This window comes from Orcinus orca, chromosome 2 (genome assembly GCF_937001465.1).
Source record: "Orcinus orca chromosome 2, mOrcOrc1.1, whole genome shotgun sequence".
Lineage (NCBI taxonomy): Eukaryota > Metazoa > Chordata > Mammalia > Artiodactyla > Delphinidae > Orcinus > Orcinus orca.
The window spans coordinates 1,106,638-1,133,322 of record NC_064560.1 but is presented as its reverse complement, the minus strand read 5'-3'; the positions used below and the strand labels follow the sequence as shown (position 1 = coordinate 1,133,322).

At 41.3% G+C, this 26,685-nt stretch overlaps 1 protein-coding gene across 21 annotated transcripts in view; it reads right to left on the bottom strand.

The window, feature by feature from the left end:
- WAC (WW domain containing adaptor with coiled-coil) overlaps window positions 1-26,685 on the bottom strand; it is a 92,282-nt gene that overhangs the window by 38,370 nt on the left and 27,227 nt on the right. For all 21 annotated transcript variants that reach the window (XM_049705337.1, XM_049705318.1, XM_049705329.1 and 18 more), the window contains one exon: window positions 5,434-5,540. In XM_049705337.1, coding sequence (XP_049561294.1) covers window positions 5,434-5,540 — 107 coding nt within the window. The remainder of the gene's footprint in view (window positions 1-5,433; window positions 5,541-26,685) is intronic.

Sequence of the window (26,685 nt, the reverse complement as noted above, 5' to 3'; positions counted from 1 at the left end):
CTCACACAGTATACAGTGTCGGCAGCGTTGCTCATTTTCCCATAACTAAAACTGGTCTGTCTTCCGAAAGTTCTCAGATACAGTCTCTTGCTAGTAATTTCACAGGCACTGTAAAATTATAATGACGTTAGAAATATCTGAAAGGCCCAGTTCTCATGGAATGAATCTCAACAAAAGTAATGTTTAAGTGCCTGCAGCAGCTCCAGGAAATCTGGTAGAACCCCAAGTACACTTGTGCATGAATTTAACAGTTTTCAAAGGAGCTTTGAGGCTAAAATGAAATAATAAGGTTATACTCTGGCAGCCCATCCTTCTTCTGGGCTCACCACAGTGCAGAGGAACACAATTTTAAAGCTTAAGGAAAGGGACTCTTATGTACTGCCTACCCAGCTTTCTTTAATCTACCACACAGGAACAAGCTGAAAGAACTTACAAGTTGTCCACAGGTCACAAAAGTAATCAGTGGCAGAAGAAAGGATCAAAACTCAGGTTTCTGGACATCTATTATTTCCACTAAGTCAATACCAGTTTTGGAAATGTCGTAAGAATTCTGAGGACAGTTGAAGAAACGATGCAGATTATGCTCTCAGGCTGGTGTTCAAAATCATGAAGCTGCTGGAAATCAGCCCTGTGCTTCCAAACCTCTAAAGACCAGTGGAGAGTGAACTCTCAAGCCCTCTAGCTCCCAGGAGGCTTTGCCAGCCTGCAGGAAACCCAACCACAGAAGGTGGAATTCAAAAGGCTCTTTTCCACCACCTACCACTCCCTACACCTACATTAGTATATGCCAGCTGAGCCCCTCTACGGAGGTATCTGCAAGATTTGGTTTGCTGGGCAAGTGGCCACGTGGGGTTACTAGTTTGGTCTGGAGAGGCAGAAGGAGATTTGAGGCAGGGGAACAGAGGCCACCAGAGTGGAGCAGAGGGTCTAAGCCCGCGCCCCTCACAGCGGTGCCTGTGCCGGCTGTGGCCTGTCTGGAGAGAAGAGGAGCCCAGCGCACGCTGACACACTGCTTCCCGAGCCAAAGGCCCGCTTCCGGGACAGACACTGCCACCGCTCAACTAGGCAGTGCGTTTGACGGCAGTCAATCTGCACTCTGGCACAGCCTCCAGGATGGTTCAAAGTTCACAGACCAGAACCTTGAAGAGCATGGGTTCACCAAACCCTAGGCTGGTACGAGTTAATGTCTTACTTAACAGAACGTGCTCCAGGTACAGCACTGCAATCACATACTAGTAACTTAAGCTCATCTTCTCCACCCTACTTCTATCCTCAAAAAAAGGTTAAGGAAAAAACCTTTAAGTAACAGGGTTTTTAATGTTTTTAAATGCTGATATGCAACAGGAGGTGTTAAATTCCCCACCCCCCTCGTTGTATTTTTTTCAGCCTTACTAAGGTATAACTGACAAATAAAATTGTAAGACATTTAAAGCGCACACAGTAACGACTGGACGCCCACGTTCACTGGGAAGGGTTTGCTCGTCTAGTTAACTACCACGTCTGTCTCGTCACCTCACTCACAGGCGCTTCTTCTGATTAGAACACTGACGCTCTACTCTCTTAGCAAATTTCCATGACACAATACAGCATCACCAACTATAGTCATCACGTTATATATTAGATTCTCAAGTTCCTTGATTAAAAAAAGGTATCTAAAATTAAGAATTAAAAGTTTTGCAAACATTTCAAGTTTTCTAAATTAGGCTTGCTGTAGTTGCCAAGTGCTGCCCAGGAACCCTTGAGGAACCCCGAGATCATTCACAAAATCACAACTATCTTCATAAATAGTTTCATAAATAATACTCAGATAATTTTGTCTTTTTCCTCCTCATTCTATCACAAGAACACAGGGGAGTTTTCTCAGAGGCTTTATGGGAGATCTGATATCACAAAAGACTGAAGGTAGAACAACTATGAAATTCTATGTTTCTTCTCCCTACTCAGGCATTTAAAGAGATGCTCAATGTCTATTTTTCAAAAAAACAGAAAGTTATTTTTCAAAAAAATATATTAAATGTGTTGACATGTAATAGCTTTACAATTTTTAAATTATCTTTCAAATTTATCAATTTTAATTTTTAATATGGTTACTCACGACGGAGTCCACATAAACAGAAGCTCTCAATTTTCATGAATATAGAGGCCCTGAGACTATGAAGCATGAATGGCTGCTCTCTAAGAATGGCACTCAATAGTTCCTGTAGCACCCGTCTACTCTTCAGTTCAAAATGACTTTTAGAACTTATATCAATGCTGCTTTTCTCTTCTTAAATAAAAAAGCATCTCCCTATTTACTCTCTCCAAAATACAGAGTTCCACCACTTCTCCTCAAAGTTAAACTATGGAAAATAAAGTGTTAATCTCGGAATTTAATTATGCACTGTTAATAAAGAACAGTTCATTAAATAACATCAAAGATGGCACTCACTGTAACAAAGAATTTCATGGAGTCCTAAGAGTTCTATGGTTAAGTAGAATATCTTCAGTCAAGACTGGTTACAGAGAATACATGTGAAGAAGAACCTCCAACTTAAAACCTCCAGAAGATATTTAATTGATAACAGAAGATATTTAATTCATAACAAGGGGAGCTGGAGTATAAATGCAAAGTAACCTAGGACTGAATTTAAAGCACTTCCAGCAAATCAAAATTGGTAAACGATACTTAAGGGAAGATTCCAATTATAATGTCTTTAAAGGGAAATAAATTTCTCTTCCTAAATAAACAGATTTTCTGAATAAAGAGATCTCTTTAAAAAAATCAGGAATATGCATAACATAATCTAAGGCAGCCTACATGATGTCTGTAAATCCTACCATGATTTACATTAGGAAGCAGGAGGCGTTCAACAGGCTACATATTTAAATTCAACGAGGCCTACCTGTGAATATCTTCATACTAAAAAACAAGGTAACTGCAACTCGACTTCCAACAGTTAACTTGATAAATATAAATCACCCATACAAACACATATCTGCGTGCGTAACTCCAAATAATACTGCTACTGATTTTCAAAGACATATTTAAAGCTCAGAAAGCACAAAATAAAAACCCACTTTAAAAAAAAGCTATTCCATATTTTAACCTGGGTTAAAATAATGTGTTGACCTGGGTTACCTGATATTCTTCTGTTCATCTCTTCTTTCATTATGAAAGTATTAATGAAAGGCGACCTTATGTTTTACTTTACTACTCAAAAACCTTCCACTGGAAGTGACTTTAGGACAAAGTCAGTTTACAAGTAACCTTCAGAGATGTTCAAAACCCAGGCTCTCAGGTAACATTAAATTATAGTTTGCAAAAATGTCATTCCCCCGGGTACATTATGGTGAAAAAGACCACTACTTGAGGTTAATTATATACCCAGAGTTGAAATCTACAGAAAGGGGAACCCTGACTCTGAAAACACATGACATTTAATCTGTCTTCAGTTTCCATTCACACAGCGCAGTCCCCTGACACCCTTTAGAATTTGGATCTTTCAAACTTATCTGATGCCCATTATTTATTCTTTCTGATTTCATTATGTCAATCCATTTCTTGAAAATCAAAATAATCAGAAACTGTTTTCCCTGAATAAGGAATTTTTTCCACCAAAACGATGTCCACATGGCCCGCCTCTGTCCTAATAGCAAATACCAAATCTAAACTGTCAGTAATAAAGGAAACATTAGGTTAGTGCTAACCTGTTAATTTAATGGGGCCATTTTTCACAAAAATAGAGACACGCATTGCAAAATGCTGAGTATATGTCTTAGTGAAAGTGATTCAGCACAAGCAGTGTGATGACAACACCTGTGAAGGTTCATCAAGCTGTCGTCTCAGTCTCGATACCACCCTTTCTCTATTCTGTGATGCTAAGGCTGGGATAACGCCAATTACATTCTGTTTAGCCAGCTGGCTTCCTCTTAGATTCTGCCAATACCAGGCATTAGAGGAGGGATGAAAGGCAGGAGGAAGAAGCCTTACAGTGCAGCGGGTTCCATTTTCCAGCTCTCAACCCAGAATCAGAACCAGCTTCGTCGTACCTCACAGAGGTACCATCACCAACTGTGCAAGGCTCTTCCTCTGAGCAACTGGGTTCTGATAACCCCAACCTCTTCCTTTTGCTCCCAGCCGTCAGGGGTAATCACTATACGTTCCTTTTCCTTTCCTGTATTTGAAATTCTCTATGCTAAAATAACCGGTATGAGTCCTGTTTTCCTAATTGGACCCTAAAAACTACTCTAAAATTTTTACGAAAATCGCTGATGTCTCAATTTTCTATGGAAATGTACTATCTACACTGATTCAACAAGAGACAAATAATAATAACCCCCAAGGGTTTTCAGTACCATTAAGGTATGATGATCACCTGAGTAACAGAGGCACTGTCTGCCGGATTCAGCCTACACTTCTACAGCCTTCTAGTTGCTCTTCCTTCCTATAATGTATTTTCCGATCATGTTTTTAAAATTGCAAACATGGTACTTCACTGATTTTACCCTTTAGTAGCTCTCCACTGCCTTTACATATAGTTCATATTCCCTGGAAAGGCAGAGAATGCTTTGTAATCCGGCCCCATTTCTCTCTGTAACCTGAGCCCCTGCCATTCTTCCACACCATCGAAATCCGTGTTCTGCAAACATGTGGTGTTATTTCATATTTCTACGTCTTTGTAGGTGCTGTTCCTTTTCATGCTACACAAATTCCAACCTCTTCCACTGCGTGGGTTACAGTCAGTCTGTTGGCCAGCACACCTTCCTCTTCCAGGCTGCAGCCCCCCTCTTGAGGGCTCCCCAGCAACATTAACATGCATCATTTTAATGGTTTACTTTTCAGTCTCCACCATAGGTCCAAAAGTTCCTTTAAGATGGGCTACATTTTCTCAGTTCTATACATCAACAACCTAGCATATGCCTGGGAAATTGAAACCTTATTTTTGAATGAATGTATTAAAACTTTTGTTTGAACCTTGACTCTAAAAAGTTCAACCTGAGTAATAGTTAACTTCATTAACAATTACTTCATTTTTAGAAATACCTACAATTCCTCACTGGGTTTCATGCCTTTCAGAAGAGGGACCTCTATGTCACTAGTGTCTTGTAGAGTATGTAATACAAGTAGACACTCAATAAATTTATAGAATTTTTTTTTAACAGAAGTTTATAGATTATGAAAAGAAGCAGCTCAAGTTAAGCCACAAGTTTCACAATCTAGAGTTCTGTGCATCTCAAATATCACAATGGTAAATTCTGCTCCACAGAGGAAGGCAAACAATATTATTTCTTGGTGAAACAGTACCAAGATGGCATATTTGGACCACGCTCAGTTCGAATAATAAGGCCAGCTCATTAGTTCAAGTGCGTTAAGAAAAGATCAACTTTGATTTAAAAATAATTTTTTTGCAATGAATTCCAAAAACACAAAATTGGGCATGTTTATATACTTACTGCATCTGAAGTTTTGCTTGGATTACTGCTTGGATTAGAAGAATGTGAATTTGAACTATGAAGAGCACTGTGGTTGTGTGAATTTTCTTGGGGAGAGTAACTGGTCCCTTAAAAAATAAAAAGCAAAGTGAATTATAAGTCATATTTGATGTTTGCACTGGTTTCTATCATACTACAGATCACTGTATATCACTAACTCATCATTGCAAAACCTCATTTTTATCATTTCTAGCAACTTGTAGCTTTTTATAAAATAAAACTTCTAATAAAGACACAACGTACATAGAGAAAAGGCAAAAAAGTTCAACTGACAGAGTACTAGAAGTCACAATTATCCAGTACGTTTTTGCAATTATTTTTCAACTTCTTAAACAGTTTCCACACTTGCTCTTTTAAGTTTTGCCAAATTTCAACTAAAACAGTATGAAGTTTTCAAAAAGTTAAGTTTCAGGAAAGGTGCCTGCTTTCAAGATGATGAAGATGGCATCATATCTCCTCACTACAGGACCAACTCTTCCTAAAAACTGCTTAAAAGTAATTCATGAGTTTTATGAATAATCTACACATCTCAGAGACCATCAGGGATGATGGTTTCTATTGTCTTAAGAAAACCCAAGATATAAATACCCACACTTGATTCATGATACAAAAAGGTCCACTACAAAAATCTAACTGTTAGTACTTCAATTTCATTCCATGTCTTTATTTTTCAGCATCAAGGTAACATAATTCAACTCCCCACACCCAAAAATGAGCTAGCAAGTCGTATGGAGGCTACAAGACAATGAACAAAAACTGGAAGTGGGAAGAGCAATTTAGATGGTCCAGTGGTCCTGGAAATTAATTAGCCGTCAGAACCAGAGCTGTTACGAGAAGAAATGAGCAAGAATTAACCATTTCAATCAACAGGAACAACTACAGGCCTACCTCTGTTTTACTGAGCTTTGCTTTATTGCGCTTCAGTTACTGGGTTTCTTACAAATCGAAGGTCTGCGGCAATCTTACATCTATCAGCGCCATTTTTCCAACAGCACTGGCTCACCCCGCGTCTCTGTGTCGCAGTTTGGTAATTCTCGCGGTATTTCCAACTTGTTCGTGTTACTCTATTTGTTATAGCGATCCGTGGTGAGTGACCTTTGAGTTGCGACTGTAACTGTTCTGAAGCACCACCAACCACCTCCACTGACCCGCCTCGGGCCACGCTCTTCCCTGAGACACAGCAATGCTGAAATGAGGCCAGTTAATAACCCTGCAATGGCCTCTCAGTGCTCAGTGACACAAAGAGTCACACGTCTCTCACTCCGAGTGAAAAGCCAGACATGGTGAAGCTCAGTGAGGAAGGCTGGTCGAAAGCCAAGACGGGAAGCAAGCTGGGCCTCTTGCACCAAACAGTTAGCCAAGCTGTGAATGCGAGAGAAAAGTTCTAGAAGGAGAATTAGAAGTGCTGCTCCAGTGAACACAAGGAAGAAAGAGCAACAGCCTTAACTGCTCCTGTGGAGAAACTTTTACTGAGCTGGACAGAAGATCAAACCAGCCACTACATTCCCCTAGGCCAAAGCCTAGTCCAGAGCAAGGCCCCAACTCTCTTCAATTCTACGAAGGCTGAGAGAGGTGAGGAAGCTAGCAGAGGTTGGCTCATGAGGCTGAAGGAAAGAAACGGTCTCCATAACATCGAAGTGCAAGGTGAAGCCACAAGTGCTGATGTAGAAGCTGCAGCAAGTCACCCAGGAGATCTAGCTAAGATCATTCATGAAGGTACCTACACTCAACAGATCTCCAATGTAGATGAAAGAGCCTTCTGTTTCATAGAGAGAAGTCAATGGCTGGCATCAAAGCTTCAAAGGACAGGCTGACTCTCTCAGGGGCTAAGGCAGCTGGTGACTTGAAGTTGAAGCCAATGCTCAATCTACCATCTGAAAATCCCAGGGCCCTTAAGAACTCTGTGCTAAATCTATCTACTCTGCCTGTGCTCTGTAAAAGGAACAGCAAAGCCTTGATGACAGCCCATCAGTTTATAACATGGTTTACTGAATATGTTCAGCCCACTGCTGAGACCTACTGCTAAGAAAAAAAGATTCCTCCCAAAATATTACAGCTCACTGACAAGGCATCTGGTCACCCAAGAACTCTGATGGAGATGGACAAGATTCATGTTGTTTCCATGCCTGTTAACACAACATCTATTCTGCAGCCCATGGATCAAGGCTCACTTCAACTTCCTGTTCTTTTTTGAGAAATACATTTCATAAGGCTATAGTTGCCACAGACAGTGAGTCTTCTGACTGATCTAGGTAAAGTGAATTGAAAACCCTCTGGGAAGGATTCACCATTGTAGATGCCGTTAAGAACATTCATGATTCACGGTAAGAGGTCAAAATATCAACATTCACAGAAGTTTGGAAGAAGCTGATTCCAACCCTCACGGATGACTTTGAGGGGTTCAAGACTTCGGTGGAGGAAGGAACTGCAGACATGGTGGAAACAGCAAGAGAACTAGAAGTGGAGCTGAAGATGTGACTGAATTACTGCAATCTCATGATAAAACCTGAATGGATGAGGAACTGCTTCTCATGGATAAGCGAAAAAAGTGGTTTCTTGAGGTGGAATCTACTCCTCGTGAAGATGCTGTGAAGACTGTTTGAAATGACAACAAAGGATTTAGAATACTCAGTAAACTTAGTTGATAAAGCAGCAGCAGGGTTTGAGATCATGGATTCCAATTTTCAGAAACAGGGTTTTTTTTTTTTGTTTTAACATCTTTATGGGAGTATAATTGCTCTACAATGGTGTGTTAGTTTCTGCTTTATAACAAAGTGAATCAGTTATACATATACATATGTTCCCATATCTCTTCCCTCTTGTGTCTCCCTCCCACCCTCCCTATCCCACCCCTCTAGGTGGTCACAAAGCACCGAGCTGATCTCGCTGTGCTATGTGGCTGCTTCCCACTAGCTATCTATTTTACATTTGGTAGCGTATGTATGTCCATGCCACTCTCTCACTTCGTCCCAGCTTACCCTTCCCGCTCCCTGTGTCCTCAAGTCCATTCTCTACGTCTGCATCTTTATTCCTGTCCTGCCCCTAGGTCCTTCAGAACCATGTTTTGTTTTGTTTTTTTAAGATTCCATATATATGTGTTAGCATACAGAATTTGTTTTTCTCTTTCTTACTTCACTCTGTATGACAGACTCTAGGTCCACCCACCTCACTACAAACAACTCAATTTCATTTCTTTTCATGGCTGAGTAATATTCCACTGTATATATGTGCCACATCTTCCTTATCCATTCATCTGTCGATGGACACTTAGGTTGCTTCCATGTCCTGGCTATTGTAAATAGTGCTGCAGTGAACACTGTGGTACATGACTCTTTTGGAATTACGGTTTTCTCAGGGTATATGCCCAGTAGTGGGATTGCTGGGTCGTATGGTAGTTCTATTTGTAGTTTTGTAAGGAACCTCCATACTGTTCTCCATAGTGGCTGTACCAATTTACCTTCCCACCAACAGTGCAGGAGGGTTCCCTTTTCTCCACACCCTCTCCAGCATTTATTGTTTGCAGATTTTTTGATGATGGCCATTCTGACAGGTGTGAGGGGATACCTCACTGTAGTTTTGACTTGCATTTCTCTAATGATTAGTGATGTTGAGCATCCTTTCATGTGTTTGTGGGCAATCTGTATATCTTCTTTGGAGAAATGTCTATTTAGGTCTTCTGCCAGGGGCTTTTTGAATAGGGACTAGATTTCACATTCTATGAAACAGATTTATCTAGAACACTTAGCAAAACTAACAACTGTAACTTAAAAAAAAAGAAATGAGGAGGAAAAGGAATTTAGAAGTGGATCAAGAAGTCTCTTCCATTAAAAAGATGGGGACTTCCCTGGTGGCGCCGTGGTTAAGAATCCGCCTGCCAATGCAGGGGACACGGGTTCGATCCCTGCTCCGGGAGGATCCCACATGCTGCGGAGCAACTAAGCCCATGTGCCACAACTACTGAGCCCGCGTGCCGCAGCTACCGAAGCCTATGCACCTAGAGCCCGTGCTCCGCAATGAGAAGCCCACGCACGGCAACAAAGAGTAGCCCCTGCTCTCCGCCAACTAGAGAAAGCCTGCGCGCAGTGACAAAGATCCAACACAGCCAAAAATAAATAAATTAAATTTTTTTAAAAAGATGAAAGTTAGGGGACGCACATAGAATATAATGAACAAGCACTATGAGCTCAGAATGAAGTAACGGCATGGCGAGAGAAAAGGCAATGACCAAGATTTAATCCTGGATAGGACCCAAGTTACTGGGGAAACTAGAAGCAGCTTCAGATCCAAAAAAGCGAGTGATATGACTAAAGACAAAAGGGGGTTAAGTGCCCAGCAAAATGTAGCTGATACAAGAGAGGAAATTTCCCAGCAAGACCGCTGCTTGAGATGCCCGACAGTTTCTTCATCATCTACTTACTTTTAAATTTGTCTTGCTGGATGGTATGTATTTATGTAAAACACCCTAAACTTTTTTTTAATACAGTAGTCAATGAATTCTTCAATAAACACTGTAAGAATGAACACGACTGAAAGAAGAAATCAGTCAAGAATAAGCTCACGCATACAGGAAGGTTAGCACGGAAACTGAGACTGCGGTCCTCAGAAAAGCCTGCTTGCAGAGTTGGTCCCTGGCTGGCACAGTGACTCTTCAGGAGGAAGAGCTGCCACAACAGTAACTGCCAAGAGTGGCTGACTGTGGCTAAGCTGTCGTGCAGACGATATGGTTTATGCTGAACACCTGCTTTCCTACTGAGAATCCAGACTTCTGGTGAAAACTAGGCAGAGATGCCTACCTAAGAACCCAAATCCAATAGAAACCTTGGGTACTAAATCTCTAATAAGCTTTCCTGGTGGACAACATTTCACCAGTGTTGTCACAATTCGTTGCTGGAGGAATGGCGCGTCTGCTCCTGTGACTCCACTGGGGCAGGATTCTTAGAAGCTTTTTGCACCTGGTGTCTCCCAGGTTTTGCCCCAGATGCCTTTTCCCTTTGCCGACTACATTTTGTATTCTTTCATGGTTCGTAAGTCATAGCCATGTTATCAAGGTCCTATGACTCCTCTTAAGAGGATCATCAAACCTGGGGGGTGGTATGAGGACCCCATCACATTCAAAGAAAACTCAATACTCCAAATTAGACTTTAAAGAAAATCTCTGCTCTATGGCAAAATTTGCACTTTTCAGCTCTAACTGATGAATTTCTTTTTTTTTAAAATCAAGCTTTACAGCTGCATGCAAATAAAAAAGAAACAGTAATATGGACTACTACAACACCATACTTATATACACGACGAGTTGAGATTTCCACGGAAATTTCCATAAATATGTTGGCAATGTTGAAGAAAAGGCCGATATTACTGACTGAAATGATCCCCAGAGTAGTTCACTGAGAAGCCTGAGTTAGATGCCCTGACATTTATTTGCATACGTTCTTGAGCAAGATGTAAGTCTATGAGATTAAAGTGCCACACAAAAGGTTTCTTAGAAGACATGATACTTATAGAGTACTCTATAAGCCTAAGATTGATTAGAAATGAAATCTATTGATCTCTCATGAGGTTAAGATACAGGAATTCACTTTAGTGTTAGTCTTCATATCCATGGAAATTCAAAAAATTGACAAGCACCCAATTAAGCTCTTAACCTCTGAAGAAGTGACCTGTCTTCCACCAGCCTGATAGACGTTATGGGACAGTTCTCAGGTCTACTCTCAGTGCTTTCAGAGGGCATGACGTAACAAGTAGAAACCATAAGCACCAAGGCACACCAGCATAAGACTTCATAATCGAGAGAAAAACGGCATCAGCTGTTGAGAGGAAAGTCATTTGCAGAAACAGGAGCTTTCTGAATGGGGACTAGACTCCACATTCTACGAAACAGATTTATCTAGAACACTTCGCAGAACTAACAACTGTTAACTTAAGAAAGAAGTGAGGAGGACTTCCTTCCCTGGCGGTCCAGTCGTTAGGACTCGGTGCCTTCACTGCTGAAGGCGCGGGTTCTATCCCTGGTCGGGGAACTGAGATCCCAGAAGCCACGAGGTGTGGCCAAAACAAAAGGAAAAGAAAAAAGAAAAAAGAAGTGAGGGGCAAGAGTGAGATACAGATATTTTACTGCAAGACTAGGGATAAACTCACATTCCTAAGGAACCAAACTAAGTGAAAGGTGTTACAGGAAGCATGATAGAGCCGGCAACAGAGCTGTGGATCAGCGCCAGAAGCATGCACTTAGAACTGTTGGCAGGGCAGCTCTGCCTCTGAGGATCAGGACCAGGATAAGCTGAACAAAGGTAACTCTCCATTTAAAAAGCTACAGTTTATATTATCTTCCAAAGCACTGGGGGGGAAGGGAGGCATTAAAAGCACTGAGGCTTTTAATTTCTCCATGTAGTTCTTCCCAACATGAAGTAACATGCAAGCAGGAAAACAAGGTCAGAGCAATGATTACGGTTATGGTTTCCTACAGCCGTACCTTAAAGTGCTACAGAACAGTGTTTCTTTGAAAACTCCTATTTTATCTTAAAAACTCACACAAACTGTTATATCCTATCCCATGATGGATGGATTTGTATGTTTCAGGATAAGAACAGAAGGGTTTTTTTTTTTTTTTTTTAAGTAGTAGTAGTAGTAGTAGTAGTAGAATGTAGAGTCTAAAGCTGAGAGAAAGAATAAGTGATTTGAGGATGGTAACATATCCAAAGAAAAGCAGAGCCATGCATAAAACCTGAACTCAGATTTTCAACGCTAAATCCAGAGATTTACATACATACATGCTGGTGAGAGATCATCTCATAGATGCTGTTTGGCCCAACAAAGTAATGGAAGCAAAAACTGTTTGTATGTCTGGTGCCCTAAAAAAAATTATGCTTTCTTTACATTACCAAGAAAAAGGCTTGCTACTTGAAAGAAACAGAAATTATCTCCTTGAGAAAAGTAGAAATTGTGGCTAAGTGCGATAAAATTGGTTTTAAGCAATACACATTTAAACCAACCTTAAAAAATTAAAGTTAAGACTGATAAAGCAAGTATTCAAGACTTCTAAGAAAGGGATACTACTGAGAATTACTTGGGGTCTTGCTTTTGGGAGGGGGCAAAAGGCGGGGCGGGGGGGCGTTTTATGTTTATCCTTGCAACTTGATCGACCTACAGGAGTGGGCAAAGTTCTCCTGTCCCGAGCTCCAACCCAAGGCAGACATGAAAAGGAGAGGTGGCAACATGACTGGATGCTAGTATCACACGAGAACACAAGGATCCAACCTGCTGGGTGTGTGGTGCAGCCACAGCCACTTAAGTACTGTCTACGGCTACTTTTGCTCTTTTCACTGTGGCAATGACTATGTGGACTGGAAGACTAGAATTTTTACTATCCAGCCCTTTAAGAAAGAGTTTGCTCACGTGAAAGAACGCTCACTTCACTAATCATCAGAGAAATGCAAATCAAAACTACAATGAGATATCATCTCACACCAGTCAGAATAGCCATCGTCAAAAAATCTACAAACAATAAATGCTGGAGAGGGTGTGGAGAAAAGGGAACCCTCTTGCACTGCTGGTGGGAATGTGAATTGGTACAGCCACTATGGAGAACAGTAGGGAGGTTCCTTAAAAAACTACAAATAGAACTACCATATGACCCAGCAATCCCACTACTGGGCATATACCCTGAGAAAACCATAATTCAAAAAGAGTCATGTACCAAAATGTTCATTGCAGCTCTATTTACAATAGCCTGGAGATGGAAACAACCTAAGTGTCCATCGACAGATGAATGGATAAAGAAGATGTGGCACATATATACAATGGAATATTACTCAGCCATAAAAGGAAACGAAATTGAGCTATTTGTAATGAGGTGGATAGACCTAGAGTCTGTCATACAGAGTGAAGTAGGTCAGAAAGAGAAAGACAAATACCGTATGCTAACACATATATATGGAATTTAAGGAAAAAAATGTCATGAAGAACATAGGGGTAAGACAGGAATAAAGACACAGACCTACTAGAGAATGGATTTGAGGATATGGGGAGGCGGAAGGGTAAGCTGGGACAAAGTGAGAGAGTGGCATGGACATATATACACTACCAAACGTAAGGTAGATAGCTAGTGGGAAGCAGCCGCATAGCACAGGGAGATCAGCTCGGTGCTTTGTGACCACCTGGAGGGGTGGGATAGGGAGGGTGGGAGGGAGGGAGACGCAAGAGGGAAGAGATATGGGAACATATGTATATGTATAACTGATTCACTTTGTTATAAAGCAGAAACTAACAAAAAATAAATAAATAAATAAAAATAAAAAAAGTTTGCTGACTCCTGGACTGGACAATATTCATCTAAGACAGATAGTTAACATAACAATGTAAGATGCTGACTTCTTCCCTGACAGAATTTTCACTATTTAAAAGGCAGAATAATCCCTCCTACTTGTCACTCTCTAAACTTCAGAAGGTCCTCCTACTTGTCACTCTCTAAACTTCAGAAGGTAGATCTTAAGGGTGAGAAGGATATAACCTACAGTCTGAGAAAGATGGAGCCCTAAGAGAGTACTATGGGAAATGGACCCAAAAAATGTAGCAAAACTCACCTAACTCAGCAAGAAATGGGTGTTAAGCAATTAGATTGCCCTCGCATTTAGAAAAAGGGAAGTTGGATATTAGGTGGCAAGTGGGAAGTATATACAATTCTATATAAACAAACAAGGCTGGGAAATGCAAGCAGCTTTTTTAAAGGTGAAACTAGTTTCCACTCTACTCAGGGGCAAAACACTATGGCATTTGTGTCCTTATTCAGAACAAGACAACCACTGGAATTCCCTACTACATCCTCAGACTTAGAAATTAAGTCTTAATGCCTTCTCCAAGAAACTGGAAAGAACACGTAAGGTACACCTATAATGATAATGAAAGATTTCAAGTACATCCACCACCCCGAACTGCTATTCAAACTAACACAAGCAGGTAGCAGGCATGACTAAGGTTCAGTAGTGGACCTCAAACTTCAGTCTATTAAAAAATGTCGAATTCAAAGTTGAATTTCACAGAGATTGTGATTCACACTATATGAGACGGGACCTCAAGACCTGAATTATTAATAGGCACTCCCTCTGTCAAAATGGTTTTGGTGGTCCGTATGCAGACTGCACTTTATTCCAAGTGTCCTCCTCTCATCACTTCAAACCAGAGACCACAAATATTTAAAAATAAAGGGATTTCACAAAGGATGTCATGTATCTGTAATGGGTATTTCTGCCATAACATAATAAATGTTTTCCTGAAAAACATTAAACTCTGCAAAATTGCACACTAAAAGTTTTATGGGAAAAATAGGGTAGAAGCAAATCACTCGAAACTATGCAACTTTACCACAACCAGAGCACTAACAAAAACCTGAACAGCACAGGCAAGCAGCTCAGCATGGTTGCAGACTGCTTCAGGGGATATTAAATTGCTGGGGTTGAGAACATGGAAATGAAATTCTGAGCATTGAGGCTACAATCCAAATAGAGAAGAAAAGTGCAACTTGCCACAGAGAGGGAGCCATGCAAGACGAGGGGAGCAGACTTGAAATGTTCTTTAGGGGTCCTGCCTGTACAGCTAGTTGAGGGCTTTTTCTTTCTATTTGAAGGTTATAACCTTAACTCCTACTATTTTGATTTGCACTGCCTAGAAAAAAAAAATTTCATGTATGAACCAACACACAACTTCAGTTTACACTGATGCCATTCACCAACTGCATATGAGCTAACTGGTGGTGAAAAGCAAAAGTTGTAGCTAACCAGACTTTCTCCTGGGGAGAGGGGAAACAGATAAGATGACGTGTCAACAATGGGCTGGCAACCTGACAGTCCCCGGTAGGTGAGTTACTCCCTACAGACCTGCACCATCCAAATGACAGCCACTGGCCGACACACAGCTAGTGAGCACATGACGTGCAGCTCCTCTAAACTGAGATTTGCCGTTATGTGTAAATACACAATGGATTCAGAGACTTAGTACCAAAAAAGTGTAAAATACCACATTAATACTTTTATATTACGTAATATATTGGGTTAAATAGTGTATTAGTAAAATTAATTCCAGACATTGGCTACTAGAAAATTTAAAATTGCATGCGTGGCTTGCTGGACAGCACTGCTCTAGACGAAGATGCCCACTGACACTTAGTGAGAGGCGGCCAGGGATGACTACTGTGCACAGGACATTTCTCAAAGAACTGTTGCATATCTGAAAAATCAGTTTCTAATCAGCTGAGCCCAGAGCCTGATTCTGCTTAATACAACCTGCTGAATTTTGTAGGAATGTAACTGTTACACAAATTGTATTATACTTAGTTTTGTTTTGAACTTTTACCAAAATGTTCACCACTCAGAAAAATTTCATCACCAATAATGCCATACAATACACCTGCACTTGTATTTATTACAAAGAAATGGTATCAAGAAGACACCCTTGTTAAGAGCGTTAGGACCAAAAATAATTAAACTAGTAGAGATAAATGAAAGATAACAGCTCTCAATGACTTTCATTAATAAAGACTATTTTAAAAATAGTACTGCTGGGCTTCCCTGGTGGCGCAGTGGTTAAGAATCCACCTGCCAACGCAGGGGACACGGGTTCGAGTCGTGGTCCAGGAAGATCCCACATGCCGTGGAGCAACTAAGCCTGTGCGCCACAACTACTGAGCCCACCTGCCTAGAGCCCGTGCTCCACAAGAGAAGCCGCCTCAATGAGAAGCCCACGCACTGCAACGAGGAGTAGCCCCCGCTCACCGCAGCTAGAGAAAGCCCGCGCGCAGCAACGAAGACCCAACGCAGCCAAAGATAAATAAAATAAATAAATTTATTTAAAAAAATAGTACTGCTATCCTGTATGTTTATCCCAAATGAACATGCTAAGTATTTTCAGCAAGGTGATACAAACTACTTTGTGAAAATTACATTTAACATTATTTCCTTTGAAGCTGCCCATATCTTTCCTATTCTTACATGTGCAGGTAGCACGTATTATTCATGCTTGTCTACAGGCTAGAAACGGGACATTTACAAAATACTTGAGAAGGTGCACATGCAACAAAGAACACTGAGTTGGCTCCCTTCCTCACATCATACACAAATATTCAAAATGAATCACAGAAATTAATGTAAGAGCAAAAACTGTAAAACTCTTAAAATACAGGTGTAAAATACTGCCAAAAAAACAAGCGAAAAGAAAAACAAATTAGACTTTGTCAAAATTAACAACTCTGTGCTTCAAACTCTGTGTCAATAAGAAGACAATCCACAGAATGGGAGAACACACTTGCAAATCTTATGCAAAGGGCTTTTATCTGGTTCTACCAGTAGGAACTCTCACAACTCAATAAAAAAGAAAAACCAGACTTCAGAAGAGTGAAACAGGCTTTCTTGGTGGTCCAGTGGGTAAGACCTCGCGCTTCCACACGCAGGTGGCGCAGGTTCGATCCCTGGTCAGGGGAGTTCCACATGCCACATGGTGCAGCCAAAAAAAAAGAGTGAAACATCCCAACTTTCCCCAAAGACGCACAAATGGCCAAAAGGCACATGAAAAAATGCTCAACAACATTAGCCGTTGGGGAAATGCAAATTAAACCTGCAATGAGATACAACTTCACATCCATCAGGATAGCTACCATCAAAAAGACAGACTTGGGCTTCCCTGGTGACGCAGTGGTTGAGAGTCCGCCTGCCGATGCAGGGGACGCGGGTTCATGCCCTGGTCCGGGAGAATCCCACGTGCCGCGGATAGGCTGGGCCCGTGAGCCGTGGCCGCTGAGCCTGAGCGTCCAGAGCCTGTGCTCCGCAATGGGAGAGGCCGCAGCAGTGAGAGGCCCGCATCCCCCCCAAAAAAAAAAAAAAAAAAAAACAGAAACAGACAGGCTTAACAAGTGTTGATGAGGATGTAGAGAAACTGGAACCCTCCTACACACTGCTGCTGTGAATCTAAGCACTCAGCTGCTTTGGAAAACAGTCTGGCAGTTCCTGAAAAGGTTATACATAGAGTTATCATATAACCCAGCAATTCTACCTCTAGGTACATGTCTAACAGAAATGAAAGCATGTGTCCACAAATGTTCATTGCACACTATTCGAAACAGCCAAGACACGGAAACAAACCAAATGTCCCACAAATGATTAACAAATGAATAAAACATGGTATATCTATACTATGGAGTATTATTCAACAAAAAGGAACAAGTACTGCTGCATGTTATAACATGATGAACCCTGAAAATAGTATGCTAAGTGAAGTAAGCCAGTAACAAGACTACAACAAGACGCCTGAGCGTCCAGAGCCTGTGCTCCGCAACGGGAGAGGCCACAACAGTGAGAGGCCCGCATACCGCAAAAAAAAAAGAAAATAGGCCAACTACAGAGACAGAAGGGAGATGAATGGTTGCCTAGGGCTGCGGGCACGTGGGAGACGGGAACAGTAAGAGCCACAGGGTTTCTGTTTGGATGACAAAAACATTCTAAAACTGGCTGCGGTGGTGGCTGCACAACTGAACTCCCGTACAGTTCACTGTAAATGGGCCAACTGTACGGGACGTGAATTACACACCAATAAAAATGTTACCAAAAAAGAAGTCTACCATATCTTACATGTGACTTCTACTTGTCTAGCTTATACAGAAGTCCGTCATCATTTCTCAAATTCTAATCCTATGAGATGTTTTCAATAAACAATCTTGCATGGTCACGCGAACCTGGAAAAAGCTGTATATGGTACTGTTTTACGGAAAACTTAAATGTGCTTTAAAGGCTCTGAGAATTATCGTTAGTGAATAAACTTTAACCTGGGGGAGGGGGGAGGGAATTAAGTACATGATACAACGTGAACAAACCTCAAAAACACCATGCTAGGTGAAAAAAGCCAATCACAGAAGACCGCATAGAATCCATTTCTATGAAATGTCCATAACAGGACAATCTATCAAGACAGAAAGTAGACGAGTGGTCTGGGCGCGGGCAGGGAGGGGAAGAAAATGGAGAATGTCCGCTAACAGGTACAGGAGGTTTTTTCTGGGGGGGGAGGGGTGGCAGGGATTAATTGCATGGTATGTGAATTATATTTTAATTTTTAAAAATAACGTTTAAAATATTTTGCTTTTTTACAGGATGGGGAGGTTGGGTCTAACCAAGTTGAGAACCACTCATTTAGTGAAGGGTACTCAATCAGGCCGCAGTCAGGCAACCTGGGCTTCAGTCAAGATTTTGCCTCTACTTTACTAAAAACTGAAGAGGTCATCGAACTTCTACAGTTACCTCCACTTGTCAAATAAGGTACTGGTTTACAGTGTGCAGGGCTGCAAAAAAAGTCACAACTAAATCTGAAATGCCATACTTAGCAACGTTAACAACCTCTTTTGACCTCTGCCATCTGACTTTTCACTATGGGATTAATGAAGATTTTAGAGTAAGATTTTTATCCTCCTTTCTGTTAGCTCTTCAGGAGGGCTGTATTAACAAAGTAACAATAAAAGTCTACAGCCTTCAAACTGCCTATGCCCTTAAGATTCAGCGCCTTATACTTCTACTTGCCTAAAAAAATTATCCACTCTCAACTCTTCAGCGATCTCAGGCACTTGCTTTGCTAACACACACAGCACACAGGCAGTGAGCACCACAGGGCTATGCAGACTTAATCCTGGACTAGCGATCTCCTCCTCTTTACTGACTCCAGCAGAAATTCGCTGGGCTCACCATAATATTCTAACTGCTCTCCCACTATCATTCTTATCTCCATTTCAAAACACTCTCTACAGAATAGTCAAAGTAATCTTTTAAACATGTACCTCAGATCATGACATGTGTTTTGAATTTTAATGAGTACAGAAGGAAGCCATTCACTACACTTTGGCTACACTGGCCTCTTTCAGTTCTTTGAATATATGCCCAGTTCTTTCCTACCCTAGATCCTTCATACATTCTACCCCCTCACCGCTTACCTCCCACTCTTTGTCTGCCTATTTCTTCAGGTCATCCTTAGGTTTCATCTTAAATGCCAAATCCTTAGAAAAGCCCTCCCTGATCCCTCAATCTAAAAACAAGCCCCCATCACAGCACACACTGTCCTTAACAGCTATTCTTATGCAGTGTAATCAAGACTACATCTCACATTGCTCCCTATGTTTTCTCATTTTTTAATTAGCTGACTGGCTAGCCTAAGGACAGAATGCATTCCTTTGAGAGAAAAACATAAGTTAGTATGGAAAACAACGAGCACTTTTAGTTAATTTATGAAATTATCCTAAGATTCTAAAAGGGAGAGTAGGAAACTGCAACTGAAAAACTAAGCATCCTCCCAAGCTGATGCCTTTAGAGACAGAGAAAGAGGCGCAGGTGCTGGCATGCCTCAAGGTCTCTCTCCAAGTATTTTCACCTCCTGACTAATCAACTGAGCAAGAAGTGGCAGAGTTCAACCTTGGAAACCTCATGGTCATGGTAACCCCTCACTCCATCTATGAAAGGATGAAAAATGACCAAAGGAATCTTCAAGTATGTGCCATGTCCTAAATGTTTCATACACTTAAAACTCAGTTACACTAAGTGAGAAACTATACAGATCTAAGAGATTTAACTGGGTACAATGAAATGGAGAATAAACTTCAGTCACGGAAAATAGGAGCAACTGGCATAAAAAGAGGTAAACACAGAATGGCAAGGGTTCAGAGGGCAATGAGTAAAACTAGTTTGACAGGAACATGCGGTTCCCAAATGAGATAAAAGGGAATAAAGCTAACTTAAGCTAAAGACATCAAGGGCCTTGGAAATCAAACTAAGGGAAGAAAAAAAAAGAAAACAAACAGATTTTTATCTTCTGGACAAAGGACTGTCAAAATAAATAATTAAAAACCTATTTTTTGCTTTTGAGGTTCTTTTTTTTTTGGGTGCTTTTGAACAGTACTGGGTGCATCATGAAAAAAGCAGATTAAAAGTAGGCATCTCTAAGGGTAACATAAAAGACTAAAGAAGAGGTTTAAGAGGATTCTTTCTAGAGAAATGGTTATCTAATATTCTCCCCCCAACTTCAAGCCACAAAATTTCTTGCTTACATGGCTGGCTGCTCATCCTTCAGGTGTCAATTCACAAGCTGCCCCTAAAAAAGCCCTTCCCTGACCACCTCCTACACCTGCCTCCCTCTCTCCTGACATTACCATTTTCAAATCGTAATTCATTTCCTTTACAGCACACATCTCAGTATGAGATCATCCTGTCCATCTACCTTAGATCATGTCTCTTCCCCTAGGAGGGAAGCTCCCTGAGCACAGGGAGCCTTGCCTGTCATGCCACGCTATAAACCCTGCATGTAGTTACAACGGTGCTTGAGTTTCTCAACAGACTCTAAAATAGACACATGAATGGAAGCCCAATACCACAACAGGAGCCGCTCTTCCTGCAATGGTGGTAGTGGGGGATTAAGGACAATAATCAGCCCAGTCACATTCTTGGAACCTCTGGGCTCCATACAGTATCATTTAAAAAGAAATAACAGGGCTTCCCTGGTGGCGCAGGGGTTGAGAGTCCGCCTGCCGATGCAGGGGACACGGGTTCGTGCCCCGGTCTGGGAAGATCCCACATGCCGCGGAGTGGCTGGGCCCGTGAGCCATGGCCACGGAGCCTGTGCGTCCGGAGCCTGTGCTCCGCAACGGGAGAGGCCACAGCAGTAAGGGGCCCGCGTACCGCAAAAAAAAAAAAAAAAAAAAAAGAAAAAAGAAATGACATAGATAATCTCCAGAGATTAGCTGTCGAAAGGCTAGGTAGTAGTAACAAGTTCTATGTATCATAAGCAGGTATATAAACTTCACCTGTTAAATATAAATAACATGACACAGCAAAGAGTTCTAACAAGACACTCATGACCTGAAACACCCACTGAAATTGAAAATTACTCTCGACTTCCCTGGTGGCACAGTGGTTAAGAACCCGCCTGCCAATGCAGGGGACACCAGTTCGAGCCCTGGTCTGGGAAGATCCCACATGCCACGGAGCAGCTAAGCCCGTGTGCCACAGCTACTGAGCCTGCGCTCTAGAGCCCACGAGCCACAACTACTGAGCCCGTGAGCCACAACTACTGAAGCCTGCGCGCCTAGAGCCCATGTTCCGCAACAAGAGGAGCCACCGCAACGAGAAGCCCGCGCCCCGCAACGAGGAGTAGCCCCCGCTCACCGCAACTAGAGAAAGCACAGCAACGAAGACTCAATGCAGCCAAAAAAATAAACTAAGATCACTGAAACAGAGCCTTAGGCTTAAAAAAAAAAAAAACTTACCCTCCATTCTATTACCTGTACAACATAATATAAACTGGAAAAGCGCTTTTCCCAACATTTTAAGGTATATGAAAGAAAAAAGGCAGCATATTCCAGCAGTTACCTCAAGGAAAACAGTAAGTTTCCTCTTACAGATAAAACACTTTGAATACTGCTCTTGTGTGTCCCTTAACAGAGACATATGCAAACAAACAGCATTTACTCCATCTGTTTTTGCTGGGTAGTCATCCTGCTTTGGATCAAGACAGGCCTGCAGTTTGGGATAAGGTACTGGTGAACGAACACTGGACACTGTGTACCTAGGTGTGCTCCAACTGTGAAATGGTGTCTGTTAAAGGGGAGAGTCAACACTGCCATACCACCTAAACCAGTTTTATAAACATTTAAGTGACATATGCAAAACACTATGAAGTATTTTAAAAATAAAAACAGAAGCTCAGAATAAGGGGGAAGAGAAGCTGCAACAGATAGATGACATTTGCTGATAATGTTTAACCTACATACTGATTTGATGACAACACGCTTTGCACAAAGAATATTATTTCATTAACTCTTCGCTCTCCCTTCAGTCCCAATCTTCCGGTTCCTCACCCCCCTCCCTGTCCAATCACAGCTCTAGCCAGACTTAGATTATATAGATTTATTGAGGAGCTGTTTCAAACTTTCAAGGAAAAAGTATATAATCTGTTCCAGAATCAGACTCAATCATAAAATTAACCAACTGGAAAATCCTGGCAAACATTAACAAGAATTGCAGAGCAACAGTTGAATATTCAAAGTCTTGCATGAATATACACATTGAATGTTAACTTCTTAAAATATGCTGTCAACAGATAATGAAGAGCATTTGATAAATTTCAAAGCATTAAACAACTAACTGTAGAAATAGCTGGATGTCTCCTTAATATGAAAAAGTGTCTAATGACGAATGATCTTTACATAATGATCATCTTATCACCAGGCAATACCTTTTTAATACCAAGAACCACACCCGCGATTGAGTCTTTTACTGTTTTTTAATTGCAATAACTATTATTTGATTTTCTAAAATAAAGAACAGGTATTAATATTATAATTGGAAGCTACAGAAAAACATGAGGAAGGATAACTGTATCCTCACAGGCTTTTTTTCTGCACGTACATCTAATACCCAAAGACAGAATCACACTACTTTACATGTGTATTTTTCTACTTAAATGGCAGACAGAAGAGGGGGGAGAGAGGGTCACTCGGCCCAACTGAGTAGAGAACTACCTGAATCAGAGGAGAGCCCTGCCACTCTAAAACCCTGCCTGGATCCACAGACGTTGACTCTTGGAAAGAGAATTAAAGACAGTGGAAGTTCAGGGCTTCCCTGGTGGCGCAGTGGTTAAGAATCCACTGAGCCCTGGTCCGGGAAGATCCCAAGGCCGCAGAGCAACTAAGCCCGTGCGCCACAACTACCGAGCCTGCACTCTAGAGCTCGCATGCCACAACTACTGAGCCCATGTGCCACAACTACTGAGCCCGCGTGCCACAACTACTGAGCCCGCGTGCCACAACTACTGAGCCCGCGTGCCACAACTACTGAAGCCCACATGCCTAGAGCCTGTGCTCCACAACAAGAGAAGCCACCACAATGAGAAGCCCGCGCACCGTAACGAAGAGTAGCCCCCGCTCGCCGCAACTAGAGAAAGCCCACACACAGCAACGAAGACCCAACACAGCCAAAAATCAAATCCATCAACCAATAAAATTATTTATTTATTTTTAAAAAAAGGCAGAAGTTCGGAGAAAACAGTATGAACTGCTACTTTCCCACATGATCACTCTCCTCCTAAAAGACACCTCCCTCACCTTCTTCCCTTTATCTGGACTCATTTTAGGAACCACCAACTTCTAAGGCTACAATTAAGACAGTGTCCAGAAGAGTAAGAAACAAAGAGAATCTAATCACACTTTACCTATATATATTTAAAACCCAACAGAATGACTTCACTCAAGTACACAGAAACCATTCCACACAGAGCCTGTGCAGAGACCAAAGTGGCAGTATATAATAACCTAAACAGAAGAATACTGCAAAAGAAATCTCAGGAAACCAGTAAGTTCTTAAAACAAATTCTCTTTTATCTCAAGAAATAAAGAGAACATGAATTCTACGAAACAAAGCAAGAGATAAAAGGATACAAAGGAGGGGGGTGGAATAAATAAGAGGAGGAACTCAGTGAAAAGATGAAATCCAAGAAACAAAAACCACCTTAGAAGTAATGAAAGAATCAATACTGCTGCAAGCAATGTCAACCACAAGGAACACAGACCTGAGAAATATCACAAAATACATGGGACAGAAGGACAGAGATGACAGCATTTAGAGGTAAGATGCCAGATGTGAAGGATGAAGCCAACATATCTAGAACTGGAGGTCCTGAAAAGGAGGAGAGAAAACAGGGAGGGCACCCAAGAGAAAAGAAAGCTTCCCTGAAATAAAGGAAGATCTCCATCTGGAGACTGAAGGGGCTCACCATGTAGCAGGGAAAAGTAACAGAGAACCAATAAAAACTGACACATATCCTCACATTCTGGTGAAGCTGCTGAATTGTAAGCATAAAGACAGAATTCTTAAAGCATCCAGGCAGCAGAAGCATGTCACTTATGAAACAAAGAAGGGTTCACCGCAGACCTCTCCACAGAAAACACTAAATGCCAAAAGACAATGAAGTAATGTCTTCTGCTAAGAGAAAAAAAATGGATGTGACCCGGAGAATTATTTTTCCAACTAGGATGTCATTCATGAGTAACAAGAGAAAGAGGACATTCTCAAATATTCAAGAACTCAAAACTTAAAGTACTCATATTTTGGGAGGTGATGGGGTTAGCAGATAATCCTAAGAAAAATCAAACCAGCCATTCGCCAGTGGAGAAGCTGTGCTTTCAGGACAGGCAGCATGCACTGAATGAAGCTAAACGCATCTCCTTAACAGCTGGGTTCAACAGCCACGCATTATTACCACGCATGTATTCTGATACCTGCCTTGTGCCAAACGACTGACATTATACAGCAAATCATTGTCAAAATACACTCTTTAAACTTTTCCTTTGTTACAATTTTATAAAAGCCGTCAATGACATTACACACACACACACACACACACACACAGCGCACTCATTTAACAAATGTTTCATTTACTGAATATTTTACTATATGCCAAAGACAATGCAAGACACTAAGAGAATAGGACCGAAGCCATTCCTCCCTGAAGCTTAGCATAGCTTCCCAAACTTAACTACGTATTGAAAGAAACTGAGGTGCTTTTTAAACAGTTAAAATTCCTCGTCCCCTTCACCACTTTTCATAATTTGAGGATTTTTAGGTTTGTTTGAACTTCTTGGGTGACTCTGATAGCCAGGTTGAGGAGCTACAGGTCTGCCACAGTTACAACATATACAGTTGACCCTTGAACAAGGCGGGTTTGAACTGCACAGGTCCACTTATGCTCAGGTATTTTTCAGTAGTCAATACTACGGTCCTACAGGGTCTGTGTTCGGTTGAGTCCAAGGACTTGGAGGAACCGAGGCTACGGAGGGACACCTCTAAGTCACACTTAACCCCCGTGCTGTTCAAGGATCAAATGTACTGCGACCTCTCCAGGTCTCCTGAATCTTCAAAGGCAGATTAAATAACATCCAGTAATCTTACTGTTGACAGTATTTTATTCTAAGTTTTTTGACAACAGCAGTACAGTCATGATATACTTTGCTATAAATGTCAGAGTCTAGATTGTGTCACTGCTTCTTGAACAGTTTTTAAATGTCTTAAAAACAGTGACAGCAAAACTGACTTCTGTGAAAATATGTAACAGCTCAAGAGTTTGATAAGTTAAAAATAAATTACCTTAAATAGATACTTAAGTATAAATAAACACAATATAAACAAATTAAATGTGAACAAAGTATATTTGTTTCACAGAACACACTGACCAAATATCAAAGTACAGGTTATCCAGAAGAGTTGCCTATAGTATGACCTGAGCAAAATGAAAAGCAAATCTGGTACACTTACTATCACTCCGTGTTAGATACAAATATTAAACATTAATTAGCACCTTTCCTTTAAAAAAAATCAGCTATGTGTGTAATGACTTACAGAAGAATGTGATTAGAGAGACGACAACAGATGAAGATTAAATTCTGGCAACAGTAACAGTTTGATAATTGATGACAATGAGTGAAGATTTTCCTACTTGCAACTGTGACTAAACAGTTAAGCAGCAATTATACTCCGGCATTCGTAACAGAAAGATGAAAAGTTACTTCACACAAAAATCTGTACGTGAGGGCTTCCCTGGTGGCGCAGTGGTTGAGAATCCGCCTGCTAATGCAGGGGACACGGGTTCGAGCCCTGGTCCGGGAAGATCCCACATGCCGCGGAGCAACTAGGCCCATGAGCCACAACTACTGAGCCTGCGTGTCTGGAGCCTGTGCTCCACAACAAGAGAGGCTGCGATAGTGAGAGGCCCGCGCACCGCAATGAAGAGTGGCCCCCGCTTGCCACAACTAGAGAAAGCCCTCGCACAGAAATGAAGACGCAACACAGCAAAAATAAATTAATTCATTAATAAACTCCTATCCACAAAAAAAAAAAAAAAAAAAAATCTGTACGTGAATGCACAGCTATATCGGTAATAGCCAAAAACTGGCAACAACCTAAATGTCCTTCAACAGTGAGTGGTTAAACAAACTGAAGTACATTATACCACAGAACACTACTCAGTAATAAAAGAGAAACACGCCATTGACACACAGTCCCTTGGTTCTCAAAGGGAATCATGCCGAGTGAAAAAGAACTCAATCCCAAGAGTTACCTACTGTGATTCCATTTATATAACATTCTTGAAATGACAAAACTATACAGATTGAGAACAGATTAGTGGTTGCTGGGGCTTAGGGAA